This window comes from Nothobranchius furzeri, chromosome 9 (assembly GCF_043380555.1).
Source record: "Nothobranchius furzeri strain GRZ-AD chromosome 9, NfurGRZ-RIMD1, whole genome shotgun sequence".
Taxonomy (NCBI): Eukaryota; Metazoa; Chordata; class Actinopteri; order Cyprinodontiformes; family Nothobranchiidae; genus Nothobranchius; species Nothobranchius furzeri.
In genome coordinates this window covers 41213087-41231495 of record NC_091749.1, presented here as the reverse complement: position 1 = coordinate 41231495, position 18409 = coordinate 41213087, and the positions used below count along the sequence as shown (strand labels likewise).

The following is an 18409-nucleotide window of genomic DNA, read 5'->3' as shown; positions in this document are numbered from 1 at the left end:
TGAAATCTCTATACATTTGTGTACAAATATTATTTTTTCATCTATCCAGGAGGACACTTTGACTCTGACAATAGTTATGTTCAGTTGAAAATAATCTCAGATTAATCTACACATCTCTTTGTTAGGAGAGGCCAAAGTGGCGCCAAGTGAACCCAAGCAGACAGAGGACATGTAACTGCTGACTGGGCTGCATGGTGGCGCAGTGGTTAGCTAAATGAATAAACATAAACATAAACATAAGCTCAACAACCAGAACAGACACCTGCTGTGAGACGCAGCTAGCCAATCATCCTGCCATGTTCAATATACGATAGATCCAGTGGAAATATACAAATAAGTTGCAGCACAGATATCTACAATGAATCGAAGAAAGGAGACGACACCTTCATTTCTAGCGAGGTCAGCTTCTGGTACTTCCTCATCCGATCTGTTCTGCTTTGTTTGTGTTAAAAAGGATGAAATCAACAGAAAAAGCCTGTTGATGCTGCTTTTATGCTAACATGAAAGAAAACACAAGAAGATCAGATCGAGACAAGGTTTTACACTTTTCCTCTATCCTTGCATCACACTGGTGCCAAACACACAAAAATATGCTGTAATGATATAATAACATGATACATGTTTCCAAGAAAATTTTTATAAATGATATTTCTCTCCTTGTTTTTTTCTAATGCATTTTTTACAGCCATGACCAGCAGGAGGCAGCGAAACTGTACTAAAACACATTAAACTAAGAAAGCAACTGCTGTCCTGGGTGTTGTGTATAATAATTTTAAAGCTAGGCACCAGGGGAGGAGTGTGATTATCCATCTCCTTTATCTGCTCTTAGAGATCCTCTAGCTTTATGAATCTTATTTCCTCGCTTTTAACCTGATATTCAACATGTAATTGTGTCCTTGAAAGCCGTGCCGTACATCAGTAGCCAAGCAACCTTTCATTGCTCATCAAGGCTTTTATTTTCTTCCAATTCAACAAGCTCACACCAACAGCTTTGGGTTGATTGAAATGACGAGGTTTAGGAAGCTCATTTACACAAACGATTGCAGCTTTCTGCCCTGAACTGTGTCACAGTTCGTCTTCCTCTCCTTGGGTGGACGTTTCTGAATGTGGTTTACCTTTGAACTATGTTGGGTAACATCCACATGAGCTGTATGGCCCAGAACTGATCCAAATATTTCTGGGATGTATTATAAAAATCAGTGCATAAACCTCATTCCTTTAAAAATGATCTCTAAATAACTGTGTACTTGCTGAAATCAGCAGCTTTTGATTTCTTTTGTTTTAAAATTCTTCGTAGAAGGAGAAAATGTAGATAAAATTACATTTAATTGTATTTTTGAGAACTTGAACAATGCATCAAAAATCGCAAATGACAGAAAAACATGGGGGAACAATATTAAAGTCCTTACAAATGAAAAGGGGCTTTCTGATCTGAATTGCCTTATTTTAATTATATCCAGGAAAAAATAAAGAGACATCAAATATATTGTAGCGTGAAAATGGTGGACCACAACTCTCAACTAACGGAGCGTCTTTCTGTCCTTTTTGGTTCTTTAACACTTTTTTTTACTGTTGTTCTCCATCTGGTTCCCCCATCCTTGTGTCTGCAGGTGCAGTCAACAGCTGACATTGTCATCATTAAAGTTTGCTTACAGCTCTGTAAGAGGAAAAAAAGAGAAGAGATGTGGTCTGAATCTAAAACTGCTTTTTAAACCTAATTGTATTTCTTTTGGTCAGCTGCAGATTATTTATTTATTAAAATAACCAAATTCAGCAAAGATTTGAAAAACTGATAGATTTTTTTTTATTCATTCATTTGTGTCTATGCATACATTTTGTTGCCAGATATAAATGTAGGCCTGCACAGGGGCACAGGGGTTAGCACTGTTGCCTTGCAGAAAGAAGGTCCTGGGTTCAAATCCCAGCCTGGGGTCTTTCTGCATGGAGTTTGCACGTTCTCCTTGTGCATGTGTGGGTTCTCCACAGGGACTCCGGCTTCCTTCAAAAACATGACTGCCAGGTTGATTGGTTTCCCTAAACATGTCCTTAGGTGTGAGTGTGTGCACTGGTTTGTGTGTCCTGTGGGCCTCTATGATGCCCTGCAAATGACTGGCATCCTGTCCAGGGCATACCCTGCCTGTTTGCCCAGAGACCGCTGGAGATAGGTGCCAGCCCCCCATGACCCTGCATGGATAAGTGGGTACAGATGATGAATAGATGCAAATATGGCTGTACATGAGTGCAAAGCCTGCATTTCAAAATACCCACAATAGGATATAAAAGCATTTTTAAATTGTGCTTATTGAATATCAGTACGCTATACTGTAGTTGCAGGTTGATCACAGAAGCACTAATGCGTTCTCAGCAGCTTTTGAGATTTTCACAGGTTTGGATGTTCTGTTTGAAGGAATTCTGGACTTTGGGACAAGAGGAGAACAAGTTTTAACTTCAACAGTAAAATAAATTATTTCAACTTTGCAAATGAAATCAGCATGAGGATCAGTCAGATCACAGCAGGTCAGTGAACACATCTCAAATTCACAAGGACAGTGCGCTGGAAAAGAAATGAAAAGTCATTGAGCTGAAACTATCTATGACAACATAGATGTAACAGCTTCATCTGGCTCAGCTATAGGGTTTTGTATTTCTCTTCCTACTACAGATGTGAGTGAATGTAAGTCATTAGTAGAAAATGTATTAGAGTCTATCTGGGTCAGGCAGCAAGCTCCGTATGGTGGTAGCTGCAGAATCTTGTCAAAGCAGACAGATGTTATATAAGAAACACTAGCTGGCCAATTCTGCAAAGGAAATCTGTGCAGTGTTGCCTCAGCTCCACACGCACACACACACACACACACACACACACACACACACACACACACACACACACACACACACACACACACACACACACACACACACACACACACACACACGCGCATGCACACTGTTTTAGATCATCTGCACATTTACATTTTATACTTTATTTCATGTATCAAATGTCACAATTAAAACATGCAGACGCTCCTTATGCTTCATCTCCATATAAGCCTAATCATTTGGTCAGATAGAGATAGCTTTACTTTTAAAATGTTTTATATAAAAATATACCAGCAACATGTTAAAACTGAATGGTCAATCAAAACTGCTTGCAAATACATTTAATGGCTTTCATTAATTTAAACTTTGTTCTTTGAGTTTCATTCTTAATGTATAAGCATGTTAGCAAGACAGACTGTCCTTTAGTTTATAAGACATTATGGTGCCCATGGCTCTGGATCCAACAGCTTTTAAAATAAGCTCAGACAATTGTATTAACTTTATTTTTCTACAAATGTGCAAAAATCTAGACCTAATGTCTAAAATCTTAAGTACTGAAGCGATCACTCTCACATCAAGACAACACTTGCTAAAGCTACTCCAGCTATAAACCTTGAATTTTGTAGTAAATGACCAACACTTAATCCACATATCATTGGTCATTTTACCTGACTTTGCTGTGTATAATGGGAGAAAAGGAGGAATGAGGATACTCACTGATGTTACAGATTGTACCTTTGGATTGCACGGGCGCACAGCCCAGACCTAGACAAGCCAAAGCCATGAGTGCAACCTGTCCAGCCTTCCTGCAGACTCCTCATTTATTCCCTCTTGCAGAACTTGCTAACACATTCCTGCACAACATCCAGAACAACAGCGTCTGCATACAGACCCTCCCCTCCTTACCCACCCACCTGCTGTCTCCTCCCTCCAGCTGAACCATCACCACCAAAAGGTTTCATTTTATTGGTATTTGAAAACATGCGGAGCCACGTCAAAATAAAAAGGGGGCAGAAACCTTACGCTTCATCAGATTCAATTCTACGCTACACTGTCATTTGTGCCGTCAGCTCCCCCCGTCTGCCTGGGCATGGTGGTAGGGTCCTGCCTGGGCATGGCCTGTCACTGACCGTAATCTCTTTATGATGCAGTAATATGTGAAGGGAGGAGGGGATTGTGTCACAAAGTATTAATATATTAATCCACCACATGCTGGGAATATGTATCACACTCTCTGGCCTTCTATTGCTGCTACTAGAGAGAGAGAGAGATGACCTAACGCTGATGTCTTTTATAGATAGATCAGTCACTGTTACTGAGAAACTTATCAATAAAAAGATAAAGTAAACAAAAATAAAGAAAAAAGCACAAGGCTAATTAATGCTCAGTGCGTCCTTAATGAACTTTTATTTTCCTGTTTTCTCTTTAGCGAAGGCAAACACCCCATGCGGTTGCTAAATAAACAGCATGAAGCACACAACACAAAGACAGAGAGAGTATAAGAGCATAATCTGCTGTAATCTGGAGCTCTGGCAGTATACTGACTTTGGAGTGGAGCTGGCAGAGCCAATAGTCTGCTGAAGGAGATTCCAGCCTCCCGCCATGCCCGGAAAAGACCCGGACCCACCAGCAGTGTCTCCACACACCCACACACCCACACACACACACACCCACACACACACACACACACACACACACACACACACACACACACACACACACACACACACACACACACACACACACACACACACACACACACACACACACACACACACGTGTCTTTTTTTAAATTATTTTTTTCTCTTTTTTATTTCATTCAAAATAAAAACAAATAAAACATACAAACAATAAGAAATACATAACCAAAAAAAATCAAATTTGAACGAAAAGGAGCAGAATGAAGAAAAACATCTTATAAATTCTTCACCAAGGCAGTCAAACCCCAGAAGAAGCTACACTGATGTTCTGCTGAGCTGTGGTAGCCTCATGGATGGGGCCAGTGTCTTGAACACTGTTGATAACCATTTAAACATTCTCCCTCTCCTGATAATAACATTTTACTTTCCTTGACATTGAATGTGCTACTTCTAGTTTACCTGTTTAATTACAGATTCACTAGGATAAATACAATAAAGTTTATCTCTCACCCAATAGAGTATTTACTAAGAAATCACAATGTAGCGATAAAAACATTACTTAGCATATATGGTGTGTGTGTGTGTGTGTGTGTGTGTGTGTGTGTGTCTGCTCTGTCTTCTTGATCTCCAGTGAGTCATGGTGGATGGCTGCTTAAACTGGGCATACACTGTGCGACTTTTTCACTCGTAGCACTCAGCTTCAGGTCAAACTGTACGACTTCCTCACAGGGCAGATCTCACGAGTCATGCGCTCACACTGCACGACCCAGTTCTCGGATGCGACCTGACTGCTCACACTGTACGTCTGGTAGCAACACGTCGGCCCTAAAATATGCTAAAAATAGCCATTTTTACACAACCCGTCAGACTTTTTTTGTCTTGTTTTGGCTGTTGTCCTTCGGGAGTGCTGAAAGAGGACACACAGGGATTTATGGGGGTTGGATGAGGAAAACGAAATAAAGAAAGTAAATCTGTGTTTTGTGATCAGTTTAATTTGACATGAACACGACAAACATGCTTTCTTGACAATCATTTTGAGTAAAGAAAATGTGTGGAAATAAAAACGAACAATGTGTTATTAGGAAAATAGCGGGCAAGCGGTGTTGATGCAGGACTGCGCATGCGCCGTGAGCGGTTCTGATACTTTTTGGGTCGCAGCTGCTCGCAGCGCCGCTTCAACAGTGCGATACCCTCATGAGGAACGAGCAAAATATCAAACACTCCGGAAGTTTGTGCAAGCTCACGATTGCTGATCGGTAGCTGGTCACATGGTGTTAATCGCCTCTCGTAACCCCCTGTACACTACACGATGCTCAGCGCAAAACTCGCCCCAATCTTGTGGATTCTCGCACGAGTGGAAAATCGGCTCAAAAAAGTGAAAAAGTTGCACAGTGTACGCCCGGCTTTTCATGCTTCTCCGTCTGCGTCAGTGCGGAGACACGCAACACCATTATCCGTCCTTGCGTAGGGCCCCGGCAGGCACGCAAGTAAGTACGGAGTTGAGCCCACTTTTTTAAACATCTGTCAAACGAGATGGAGAACGCAAGCTTGTGATTGGTCAGGGCACCGCTGTCGTCTACACTGCCGCCATTACACCTTCAAAAACATAAAGAGAGCCGAGAATAATTAGCGGCAGACACGGAGAAGTTTGAAGGACACCTCGTGAAAAAACTCTAAAATACGAACGTTTAATTCCAAAGTGACTGGATGAGTGAAAAGTTATGCAGCAAGCGTTTTATTTGTGGACGGAAATGACAGGAAACTTGGGTTTAGAGGTGGCGAGCACATGAAGAGGTGGAGGAGAATGAGAGACAAATTTGTCTGTGTTAAAAAGTCTCTTATATACAAAAAACACAATATAAACACTATCTTGGACCGGACACCACAGAACAGCGCTACGCGCTCTGTTGTCCTGCTGGGGAAATGCTTTGCAACACTCTCCAGGAGACGGAGAAGTATGAGAGCAAACTGCTTCCGTCAACCCGTGCATGTCTGTCCCTTGCGGAGCTGACGGAGAAGCATGAATCAGCCTTTAGGCAACTTAGCTCCTAGCATTAAAGGGACACTAAAAACCCTTCACTAAGAAAAGGTGGCAGCCCAGAGAGAGGTCCATTTCATGAGTGAAGGAAATAATGGAGCACAAGGTCAATAGGCAGATCGGCGCTGCGTCTGCAGTGATGCGGGTGTTGCACTGGTCTGTTGTGGTGAAGAGAGAACTGAGCCTGATGGCGAAGCTCTCAATTTACTGGCCGATCTACGTGACTCTCACCTATGGTCACAAGCTTTGGGTAGTGACTGAAAGAGTGAGATTGCAGATACAAGCGGCTAAAACAAGTTTCTCTGCAGGGTGTCTGGGCTCTCCCTTAGAGATAAGGTGAGAAGCTCAGTCATCCGGGAGGGGCTCAGAGTAGACCCGCTGCTCCTCCACATGGAGGTTAGCCAGTTGAGGTGGCTCATGTATCTTGTTAGGATGCCTCGTGGATGCCTCTCTGGTGAAGTTTTCTGAGCGCGTCCAACGTGGAGGAAGCCCAAGGAAAGACCCAGGACATGCTGGAGGGACTTCGTCCCTTGGCTGGCCAGGGAACGCCTTGGGATTCCTCCAGGACCCCTCGGATTAAGTTTGTTGCTCCCGCGAACCAACCCTGGATAAGTAGACAATAATGGATGGATTGGACTGTCATGTTCTGCGTCCCCCTCATGTGTCCCCTTGTGTTCCCCAGCCCACTCCAGGTTTTGTCCTTAGGTGTTCCCCTTAGGTTTCTGTGTACCTGTGGTCCCCAGCCCCCTCCAGGTTCTCTCTAGGTTTCCCTCATGTTTCCCTTAGCCACCCCACTTATCATTAGGTTTCCGTCATGTTTGGATCATTTAGTCAGTATCTCCCTTTGGTTCATTTTTGCTTCCTTCCCCAGTTAGGTCTGGTTTCCTCCCCTGCTCCATTCTGCTCCTCCTCTCTGTTATTAGTCTCACCTGTGTCCAATTCCCTTAATCACCCAGCCCCTGTGTATATAACTCTGTTTGTGCTGTCGTTCCATTGTTGTCTGTGCCAGCGTTGTTTTGTTCCCCCACCAGGTCTCTAGTTATCTGCTCAGAAAATGAGCTTTTTGGTTTTGTCAGGGTTTAGATATTTGGCTCGGCTTCCTGCCCTTTTGGATTTTCTTTTTGTTCCCCATCCTAATAAAAGGAATTTTTATTTTTACATCCGCTCCTACCTCGTGTCGTTTTGGGTGTTCTGCATCCTGGGTCCTAACCCCCCTTGCTCTCAACGTGACATAGACAGATTTGCTGTAAGGTGTAATCTCCTAGTTACTTATCAAAGGTTATTCTGGAAGCTTTCATTACAAAATAGTAATTGCTTATTATGTAATACAAAGTACATTTGAAATGTAAAGGAAAAAAATGTTTTTGACCTATTTTAGAGTTAGCGATGAATTAATTTGAAAACAATCTTATTTGGTTGTAATAATAAAATGATCAAATCGCCTTTTGATATCTTATTTGAATTATTCATAACTAGTGTCTATTCTGCAGCGGCACACCTGCACTATTGTTCAGCCTCCCTCTGTCCTCTCTTCCATCCAAACTGCTCAACATGCATGTGTGACAAGTGTGTGACGGCGTGCACGTGTGAGACATGTCTCTTATGTCACCGGCTTATTTATAGCACTTTCTATGTCGCAGAACAGCGTTAGAGGAAATATTACCAAGAATGGGACTGATTAACTGTTCAAGGGATTATTTTCTGGAGCTGTTCTCACTGTGTGCATAACATGTTGCCTTAAAATGGCTCTTCCACTGCCCCCTGATGGTGAAGCACACAAACAACAGTCAGTGGGTTCAGATTTGTCACCATATGTTAATAGTTGAGAATGAAGCATTGCTCTGTCTCGGTGAAGATAAAACTAGTTTACTGAAATAAACAAAATGTATTTATGTCAGTCATTTAGGCTACAGAGACTAAAAAAGAAGCAGCAGGCTGTTTTAGAGACCTCTTCCAACTTCATTACGACAAAATGATTATTCTTAAAACAAGCACAGAAACAGAAGATTTTACATTTTATTAAGCCAAATAATTTCTGCAAAAGCCGGCACAAACACCAACGGTGCCTGCAGTCCCAGAGCCGTCAGCTGAGGTCTGTAGGCATGGATTAAATCCTATGTGCAGTAAGTGGCATGCTGTACAGTCGTTTGCTTTGCATTAGTTAATTAGGATTTTAGTAGATAAGAGCTCTAATGGTTAAATTGGTTTTCTCTGTTTATAGATTCCCAAACAACTTTTGCAAATCACAGATCATCCTATCTGACTGCACCGACCTTTTCTAGTTTGATGGGTGACGTGTCTGCATGTTACAGGATTCAGCATTAACACCACCCAGGATCATGCGCCATCAGACAGAAAACAAAGTTTTCTGGGTATGTTTTCACATGTGCTTATTTATTAGACAAAGATCTCAGGTTTAGAACTTTGTTTTTTAGCCAAAAATAATCCAGATTTAGTTTTATGAAACATATAATCTTAGGAGGTTTCCTTGTTTGGTCTCGCTTCAAAAATATACTCTAGCATTGCTTTTGTGAGGACCGTCGGTCTATCATATCAATACTGTGTGTGTGTGTGTGTGTGTGTGTGTGTATGTTTCACATTCTCTGTAGTGCTTATCAAACATTCAACAATTATCCTACCACTGAGAATTTGAATGAGTGTGTGTCGTGTGTGTGCGTTTGTGGGAGCTTCAGCCATGTTGGTGGAATGGCACAAGACAAGCCATCGCCCATGTTATTTTTAACTACGTGTCTCCATGGAAACCGTCGCATTTGCAGGGAGGGGGTGATCTCCTGCTGAGCCTGTGTTGCGGAAGACTCCTACCACTGGTCATAGTGTGTGTGTGTGTGTGTGTGTGTGTGTGTGTGTGTGTGTGTGTGTGTGTGTGTGTGTGTGTGTGTGTGTGAGAGGGAGAGAGAGAGAGAGAGAATCTATTAATTGTTTGAAGTGGATATTTTCTGTTGCGATGATTAACAGCTCTTCATCCTGTATATCTGCTGACGTGTCACGTCTCAGAGGCTGAGAAAGACGGCAGCACTTCTAAAAAAAGGAGAGAAGGGACGGGTTCTGAGCCAACAGAGGAAACACCAACAGTGGTACCTGACGGGTTCTGCTACAGCCATATTAGAATGGAAGAACCCAACTGTCATGCACCAGCTGATACGAGACTTCATCAAATGACTGTCTCTCTTCTTCAGTATATAAAACTGCACTGGTAATTTAATGATGCCTCTTCAAGCAAACCAACTAACAGCTGATTGTTTTGAACACCTGATTCTATGAATCAATCAACAGTATTGACTTTTTAAAGGATCTCTGATCAACCGATCAATGAACCCTTAGAAACAGAGGGGAGAGTTTATGTTAGGTAAGGACATTTTCATTTAGCCTTTTGAAGATATCCAGCAGAACTGAGTGAACATGGTTGTTTCTATGGAAACAACTTAAAGATTAAAGCTGTGAAGAGCAAGAGCTGTCAGAGCGATTCCCACAACGCCTTCTGCTTGGGGATCTTAGGAAAAGAAAGTAAGCGAGACAGAAGGAGACTGTGTGTGTGTGTGTGTGTGTGTGTGTGTGTGTGTGTGTGTGTGTGTGTGTGTGTGTGTGTGTGTGTGTGTGTGTGTGTGTGCGTGTGTGTGTGCGTGTGTTAGGATGGTGAATCTATGTCTTTGGTCACTATATGGTGGGGATTTGCAGCATGACAGTTTTAGGTCGAACACACACACACACACACACACACACACACACACACACACACACACACACACACACACTATAGCAAACATATAGGGACTGATTTTTGTTGTTCAGGGGGAGGGGTAGTGGGGGGTGACACAGATTCACCCACTGGAAAATTGACCTTAACCATAACTATGGTACAAAATGTGAACTTTTACAGGATTTAAAACCTTAAGTGCATTGAGCATTGATAGTTGTAAAGCACATTGAATTGCCTCTGTGTTTGAAATGTGCTCTATAAATAAAGCTGCCTTGCTTTGTGTATATTTTTGTCTTAGTTTTGGGGTTGATCATTTTGCTTTTGTTATTAGGCCACTTGAGGACAGCTAGAACAAATAGTATGTTTAGATCCACTTCTGCTCTATAAACACAGGAGGCAAATGAATAGTTTGTTTCACCAGTTACGATGTGTGCTGTCATGAAAAATGCAAAGATGCTCCTCTGTTTGTCATTCTGTTCAAGGTTAATTAAGGCCAAAATAAATGAAAGACCCAGCAGTCCTCCAGAGGAATACACATCATCCACCGCCTTTCATGCGAGAGTTTCATTAAATAAGGCTATCTTCTGTTGAGATAATCATACAATAGCTGTTTGGGCCAAATCTTTAAAATGATATTGATGAGTCTTGGGCAGAGATGCTAGCATTCAGCGTATGTGTGGGGGGTGATTTTTATCTACCATCACACCAAAACTTTAGCTCAGTATTTAAACATTTACAAAACTGAACTGTAGCCACATTTATGATGGCTAATGTCCACTAGCTGCAGCGTAGCGCATGCACACTGACACAATCATTGTCACCTGCCTTTTGGACCATGTCTTGCTTATACTTAAAGTTGTTAATTCATTCGTCTTTTCATTTTTCCAAATCTTGGACTTTTTAAAGATTGAATTCCATGTGGTCTCACTAATTAATAAAATGTTCTCACTAAATCCTTTTTTCTTTGCTTTTGATAACCAAAAACAATTTACACTCAACAAAAATATAAACGCAACACCTTTGTTTCTGCTCCGATTTTTCATGAGATGGACTTAAAGATCTAAAATTCATTCCAGATACACAATATTACCATTTCTCTCAAACATTGTTCACAAATCAGTCTAAGGCCTAGTCCACACGTAGCCGTTTTTTTAAACGAATATCCACCCCTCCAAAAACTTGCATCCACACCACCTCGTTTAAAGAAAACTCTGTCCACACATACCCGGATAAATACGTTGTTAAGGACATGACAGACCTGTAGGCAGCAGTACTTCCCCGTTCTTTACCTCGTCCTTCGTCTGTGGTCTTCCGCAAGGAGCAGTAATTCCGCTTGCAAAAACAAACGAGCAAAAAGCGCTTGGACAAATGATAAAGCGAGCGCAGCTCTGAGGGCATCCATGCTGTCGGCTAGTGTAAACACAGGTCGCACACGTGATGTCAGCATTTTTTGTCGCAGAAAGTGACGTTGCGGACCTTAAAACTCCGGTTTTGTCTGTCCACACGCAGACACCCAAAACGGAGAAAACGCAGATCTTCACTTTGGCCGGAGTTTTTAAAAAGATCCGTTTTCGTGTGGATGACAGGCCAAGACGTAGAAAAATATCTACGTTTTGGCAGATCCCCGGCTACGTGTGGACAGGGCCTAAATGTGTGACAGTGAGCACTTCTGCTTTGCTGAGATAATCCATCCCACCTCACAGGTGTGCCACATCAAGATGCTGATCCGACATCATGAGTAATGCACAAGTGTACCTTATACTGCCCACAATAAAAGGCCACCCTGCTCACTATCACACATTTAGACTGATTTGTTAGCAATGTTTGAGAGAAATGATAATATTGTGTATATGGAATGAATTTTAGATCTTTAAGTCCATCTCATGAAAAATCGGAGCAGAAACAAAGGTGTTACATTTATATTTTTGTTGAGTTTAAGTTAAGACATGAGTCAAACTTTCATATTTTAAACTTTTAACACAAACATTTAAATGCTGAAAAATAAAACATTTGATTATATGATGTTCTTCATATTTACTTCCATACCACCTCTGATGACATCTGATTCATGCAAGAAACTCTTAAAGATTTGTTTTTGAGATCAGTTTTACATACATTGTTGTGATAAACCTTATTTCTGATGTTTAGTTGTTTACCTGGTAAGAATCATCTTTAAATCTTCCAATATGTGGTGACTGAATATTTGTACCCAGATATTTTTATCCCTAAATACATCTAAAAGTGTTCACACACACGCATGCACACACACCTTTTATAGTGCCACTTTCTTTTTGTATTTTGCCTTTTATCATGGATTCAAATTTACTCTCTTTGGATTTAACGTATGTGCCTCCTCCCCATGTCCTCCATGCTCCCCTCCCCTCCTCTCCCCCTCCTCCTCCCTGTGGGTGATGCCAGTGCTGTTGTCAGGCTGGAGCTGAAAGCAGCCAATCGTGTGGTTCTGCGCTGAAGAGCTCTGGGGTGATGTTAGGCAGTTTCATGCTCATACGATGAGCTTTGCCAAATGTAGGTCATGCCTCTCCTACTCTCACTTCTGCTCTCTCTCTCCTTCTCTCTCTCCCTCACACACACACATACATAGAAAGAGACACACAAACATACAAACCTCCTTATGCTGCCAACGATGCACACACAAAGTGAATGGAGTAAATATTTTTTTAAATCTTTATTAAATAAGCACGCAATCAAGTGCACCACACACACGCACACACCTCCTGCCTTTTTCCTGAACTCGTGATGAACCACCTCAGACTGTCAGCAGAAGCAGGGTTTTGAACAGCAGCAGATCTATAACCAGCACATCAGGTCTAACCTCAGCTGCATTCAGATTATAATGATATGGACATGTGGCCGCTGAGAATTTTAATTTTTTCTTTACTTTGAAGTTTTTAAACATTGATGTGCAGCACCTTAGAAACCTTTGATTTTAGACACCCTAAAGTTCTGAAAACATTTTCTCCAAACTAATTTGATCCACTCTAGAAATCACTGACCAACCTGTTTTTTTTAGAAGACGGGTTTAGTGTCACGACCAGAACTTGGACGACCCGTGATGACACCAAACACAGTAGTTCAAGTTCAATAAAAAGTCTTTATTAGATGTGGCGTTACCCGAGGAGCGCGAGGCAGGAGACAGAGTCGGAGAGAAGGCGTGGGTCAAAAACCAGAACGAGGCGAAGCAGGTAAATGGAGCAGGCTAGGGAACAGGTCAAAGACAGGCGAGGGTCGATGGCAGGCAGAGTCCTAGGCAGGGGTCAGGCGTGAAAACGAGGCCCGGAGGCTGTGATCAGGCAAGGTGAAAGGCTGGAAAATCTACTAGCAAAGAGCGTTCAATAATCTGGCAGGGGACTGGTGGCTGGCTGGTGAATATATAGCAGGGGGAGCAGGTGTGTGTAATGAGCTGATGACAGGGACAGGTGAGATGAATAAAATCGCTGAGGGCTAGATGAGGAGGCAGCAGAGGCAGAGGAGGGTGAAAGACTGGGAGTGATGACATTTAGTCAAATGTTTAAATTAAGGGCTCGTTGTCCTGATGGTTCCACTCCACACACACACACACACACACACACACACACACACACACACACACACACACACACACACACACACACACACACACACCTTTACAGGTGTAATGATGATGGCGAGGGGTGCATTGATCTAGATATATGGGTCAGTGCCTATTTATTATTGCACAGGTCTGACCTGCTAATACAATTTGGTATTCATTTTAAAGAACTACAACAGAATACACACTTTTGTTTGTTTTTAATCATTGATTAACTCCAAATGTTGTGATTCTGGATTTAAACATTTCAACATTGAAAAAACAAAAACTAAATAATAATTCTGTTGTAATAATTGTTTAATGCATGTGGTGTACTAATGATTTATCAAATAACACTTTCATGAATTGCTCTGAAATTTAGAAGATTAGGGTCGTTATTAGGCAGAAATATACACTAATCCAAGCTAGAGTCAAACTAGTTGTTAGCTTATCAGTCCAATGAACCAGAATCTTTATTTTTTTAAACAGAGTCTGCTCAGGAAGATTTTGAGATGGTAAAATTCATAACTTTATTAACTTAGAAACACTTCAACATGGGTGAAATGTTCCTTTAGGACAACATGACAATACTTTTGCTTTCCAGACGAGAATGAATGTTTATTATCATGATTAATATGAAGAAACAGTGTGAAGTAATGATTTAAAGATCATTTCCACTAGAAGTCCGTGAACCAGAGTTTGAGTTTATTTAGATGAATTTGAATGAAGCACAAAAACAATGATAAAACAAAGCTACAGGCTCAAACAGGGCAAAGGTGATTAAATTCAGGGGAAGTCAAGTAAATATTCTTAATTTTGTCTGACTCCTTTAAGTGGATTCACGTTCCATCATTGAATAAATTTTTCAGACAAGATCTACTTGCTCTATTATATTTATCTCATTTTTTACTCATCTGGGGAACCTTTGTGACCCAGTGACAAAAATACAGGCCCATTCACACACACACACACACACACACACACACACACACACACACACACACACACACACACACACACACACACACACACACACACTGGGCTCTTCCCCAGAGAGAGCATCATTTCTATGTCCCTACGTTACCACTGCTAAGGTTGACCTATTTCTGCCCAGACCCCTCTCTCTCTCTCTCTCTCTCTCTCTCTCTCTCTCTCTCTCTCTCTCTCTCTTTCTCTCACTCTCTCTCTCTCTCTCTCTCTCTCTCTCTCTCTCTCTCTCTCTCTTTCTCTCACTCTCTCTCTCTCTCTCTCTCTCTCTCTCTCTCTCTCTCTCTCTCTCTCTCTCTCTCTCTCTCTCTCTCTCTCTCTCTCTCTCTCTCTCTCTCTCTCTGTCAGCTTTAAAAAGTTTTCATTCACTAAACACCAGACTGGAGAGAACACCATCAGATGACTAACATAAGCAGACCAAATGTGTAAATAAGATGTATGTGAGGACACAAATATGTGGGTTACTTGTGTCTTTAGTAGCCTACTGATCATTTATTTTCACTATGTGGCATTCATGTTTGTTCAGGGGTACCAGGATAGCAATGAACACGGTGATGGTTGAGGGATTGTTGTTGTTAAACCCCAGATTATTCGCAAGTCTATGCACAGAGCAGTTCAGCCTGATGTGATTGGCCGGGTGGATTTTGCAAGAACCAATGAGGGCACCAGGAGTAAGAAAGCAGGCACAGAGAGTACTGTCTCTGATGCTGGGCACACCCTGTAGCCTTGAGTCTGTGTGTGTGCGTGTGTGTGTGTGTGTGCATGCGCGCACATGTGTGTGTCACAGCTTATAAATGTAATCTGTGTGCCCAAATGTGATTATTCATATATTTTATGTAAATGTTTGGACAGCAAGAATTTCTCTTTCAGCTAAAACAAAAATCCAGCCGTTGTTGTTTTCCATCTACTCTGCCTGTGCAATCTCCTCCCATGAGCTCATAGAAACAAAGACACGATATATTCTGAACTCAGTCTGAATTTGTGGGTTTTAGGTAAGCTTAAATATATGTGTGAATGGATTTGTGCATTTTGCTAAATTGGCTGTGAGTGGGAAACAGGAGAAGCTGTTTGATAGATACACTGCTGCTGTGAAAAAAAGAGTTTGCTCCACTACAGATTTCTGCTTTTTGCTTTCCTTTCAGACTTAAATGTTTCAAATCAGTAACTAAATTTCTGCATCAGTCATCAATTTTTAAAGATGTTATGTCAACTAAAACGTAACGACTTTCTACTCTAATGACCTAAATGTTGCTTCTGCAGAAAGGAAATGCCCGCTGTGTCGATACAAACATAAATAAAGCCTCAAACAGCTTTGCTGCTGTTATAGACCTACATGTTTAAAGCTGCAATGGCAAATCTAAAAAACAAATGAGTGTAACCTCCTGAGACTCATGTGTCCACATATGAGAACACTGGCTTTGTGCACTATAACATTTTATTTTCTTCAACTTTGACCTTTTTTTCATTATTTAGAGGCACGTGGTATTGACTTTAGGTTCAAACATTTTCTTTGGCTTTGTTTTTTAAGGAAAACTGTTAACATTTACTATTAATTTGTTTAATCTAAGTAATATTATGTTCCTGTTTTTGAGAGTCGACTAATCTGTAATAAGTAGAATAGTTTTTTCATTTAAATCACACCAAATACAGATTCAGGTCTCAGGAAGTGAACTTTTTTTTTTTCATTCCTCTTAACCCTCTATGGGTGCTCATTGAAGAAGTTTAAAATAAAACAATTTAACCCTAGGATGTTATTGTGGTATATAACAAAAGTATTCTCTGCAGTTTTGTATTTGTTGCAATTTAAACAAATATTAATTTTAATGCAGAAAATCAGAGAAAGTAAAGTGATCAAATATGGAAAAGAAATCCCAAAATAAAAAACATGAACAAGTTAAATAAACATTATTTTTGAAGACACTTTAGAATAATCTAGCTAATTTTAGAACATGATATCACTGTAGAATAATACAGAATATATCATAATTATTAAACAATAGTATATTTTTATAAAAACTGATTATTGCAGAAATTTTTTGTAAGTTTTGAACAATAGATACCATTCCTGATCAAATATTTTAGAATATTATATATTTGAGGATCTGCCTCAATGTCATCTTCCTCCCCTTTATCATCATCACTGATGGTGGCTGACACAATACTGTCCTCCTTGGTTTTTCATAGAAATCGTAGTTTAAAACTGCAAAGTATATTCAGTATTGTAATTGTTATTATTACTGTTACCATGATTATGAAGATAATATAAAAAAAAACAATAGACCTTACCTAAAAATATACACAATTTATTTTACTTGTGTTTAGGGCGTATGCTCAAATATGGCAGCTTTGATATTCATGCTAGGACTTCATCAACTTCATTGAGTTTTCATTTTACAACACATACATCCTTATTTAGCACAGCCAGTCAACCTTGTGATTTGACAGTAAAACTAGCCTTGTTAATCTTAGAGATCTGACCGTAAACACGAGAGGAGACCGAGTAATTTTCTGGCTCTGCAGACACACCAATATTTGACGTGTCATAGCCCCGTGCTGATTGGTGGAATGGTGCCATGGCACAAACTGTGACTAGCTTGATCTCTGATGATTGTATGGGTGAAATACTAAGAATCTGTGAAAAGGCACACTGACATCATTTATGATGTGAGTGGAAGTGTGTAAATATAGATGTTGGCCCTATAAAGGGTAAACAACGCAAGGCGGGTTTCTATCGCCAAGTCTGATTATTTTTGTATTGTGTGTTCAAGTATGGATCTGCAATTTTCAGGTGAGTGTTTCGATCGCAGCTTTTGCCATCATGTTGCCAGGCGGGGTTAAACGAGCCATCATGCACAATTTTATAAGGTCTACAGAGCTAAAGACAAATATATATATATATATATATATATATATATATATATATATATATATATATATATATATATATAGGTGTATATATATATATATATATATATATATATATATATAGGTGTATATATATATATATATATATATATATATATATATATATATATATATATATATATATAGGTATATATATATACCTATATATATATATATATATATATATATATATATAGGTATATATATATATATATATATATATATATATATATATATATATAGTACAGCATTAGATACAAAGATATATTGTGGAAATTTCAAAACAAAACAAAAAAAAAAAAACAATAGAGTGGTTTTCTTGCATTTGTCTAAAAACCACTAAAATTGCTCATATTGAAAGAGACTATTGGACCATCTGGTTGGACTCTGCTTGCATTCAAAACCAGCTAGCTTCTGTAGATTTTCCATAGCAGCTTTATTTAACTGGTATGATTCTAGACAGAAAAAGAGCAGACAAAACCATGCAGAAACACATTTGATGGAGTGACATAAAGCTAAAAATAACATCATACAACACGTATTTATTAAATACTTAAAAAAATAATTTAAAGTTAGAAACAAATAACACTGAACAGATCTTAATGTGCCTCCAGTTTTAACTGGACTTTACAAAACAATCATGACATGTAAAGTCGGCTCAAACTAACCCGTTACTGAACATAAAACTGATCAGTCAAAAGATTTTCATAATGGTTTAATTTTCCAATAACTTC

At 40.0% G+C, this 18409-nt stretch overlaps 1 protein-coding gene across 5 annotated transcripts in view; it reads right to left on the bottom strand.

Moving 5' to 3' along the window:
• nhsb (Nance-Horan syndrome b (congenital cataracts and dental anomalies)) overlaps positions 1-18409 on the bottom strand; it is a 57828-nt gene that overhangs the window by 10534 nt on the left and 28885 nt on the right. The window contains exon 1 of one of the 5 annotated variants that reach the window (XM_054732362.2): positions 3538-3707. The exons of the other annotated variants lie outside the window; for them this stretch is intronic. Within the exon in view, the coding sequence (XP_054588337.2) occupies positions 3538-3604 (67 nt within the window). The 5' untranslated portion in view covers positions 3605-3707. Of the gene's footprint in view, positions 1-3537; positions 3708-18409 lie in introns of those variants that run through there. 5 annotated transcript variants of the gene reach the window in all.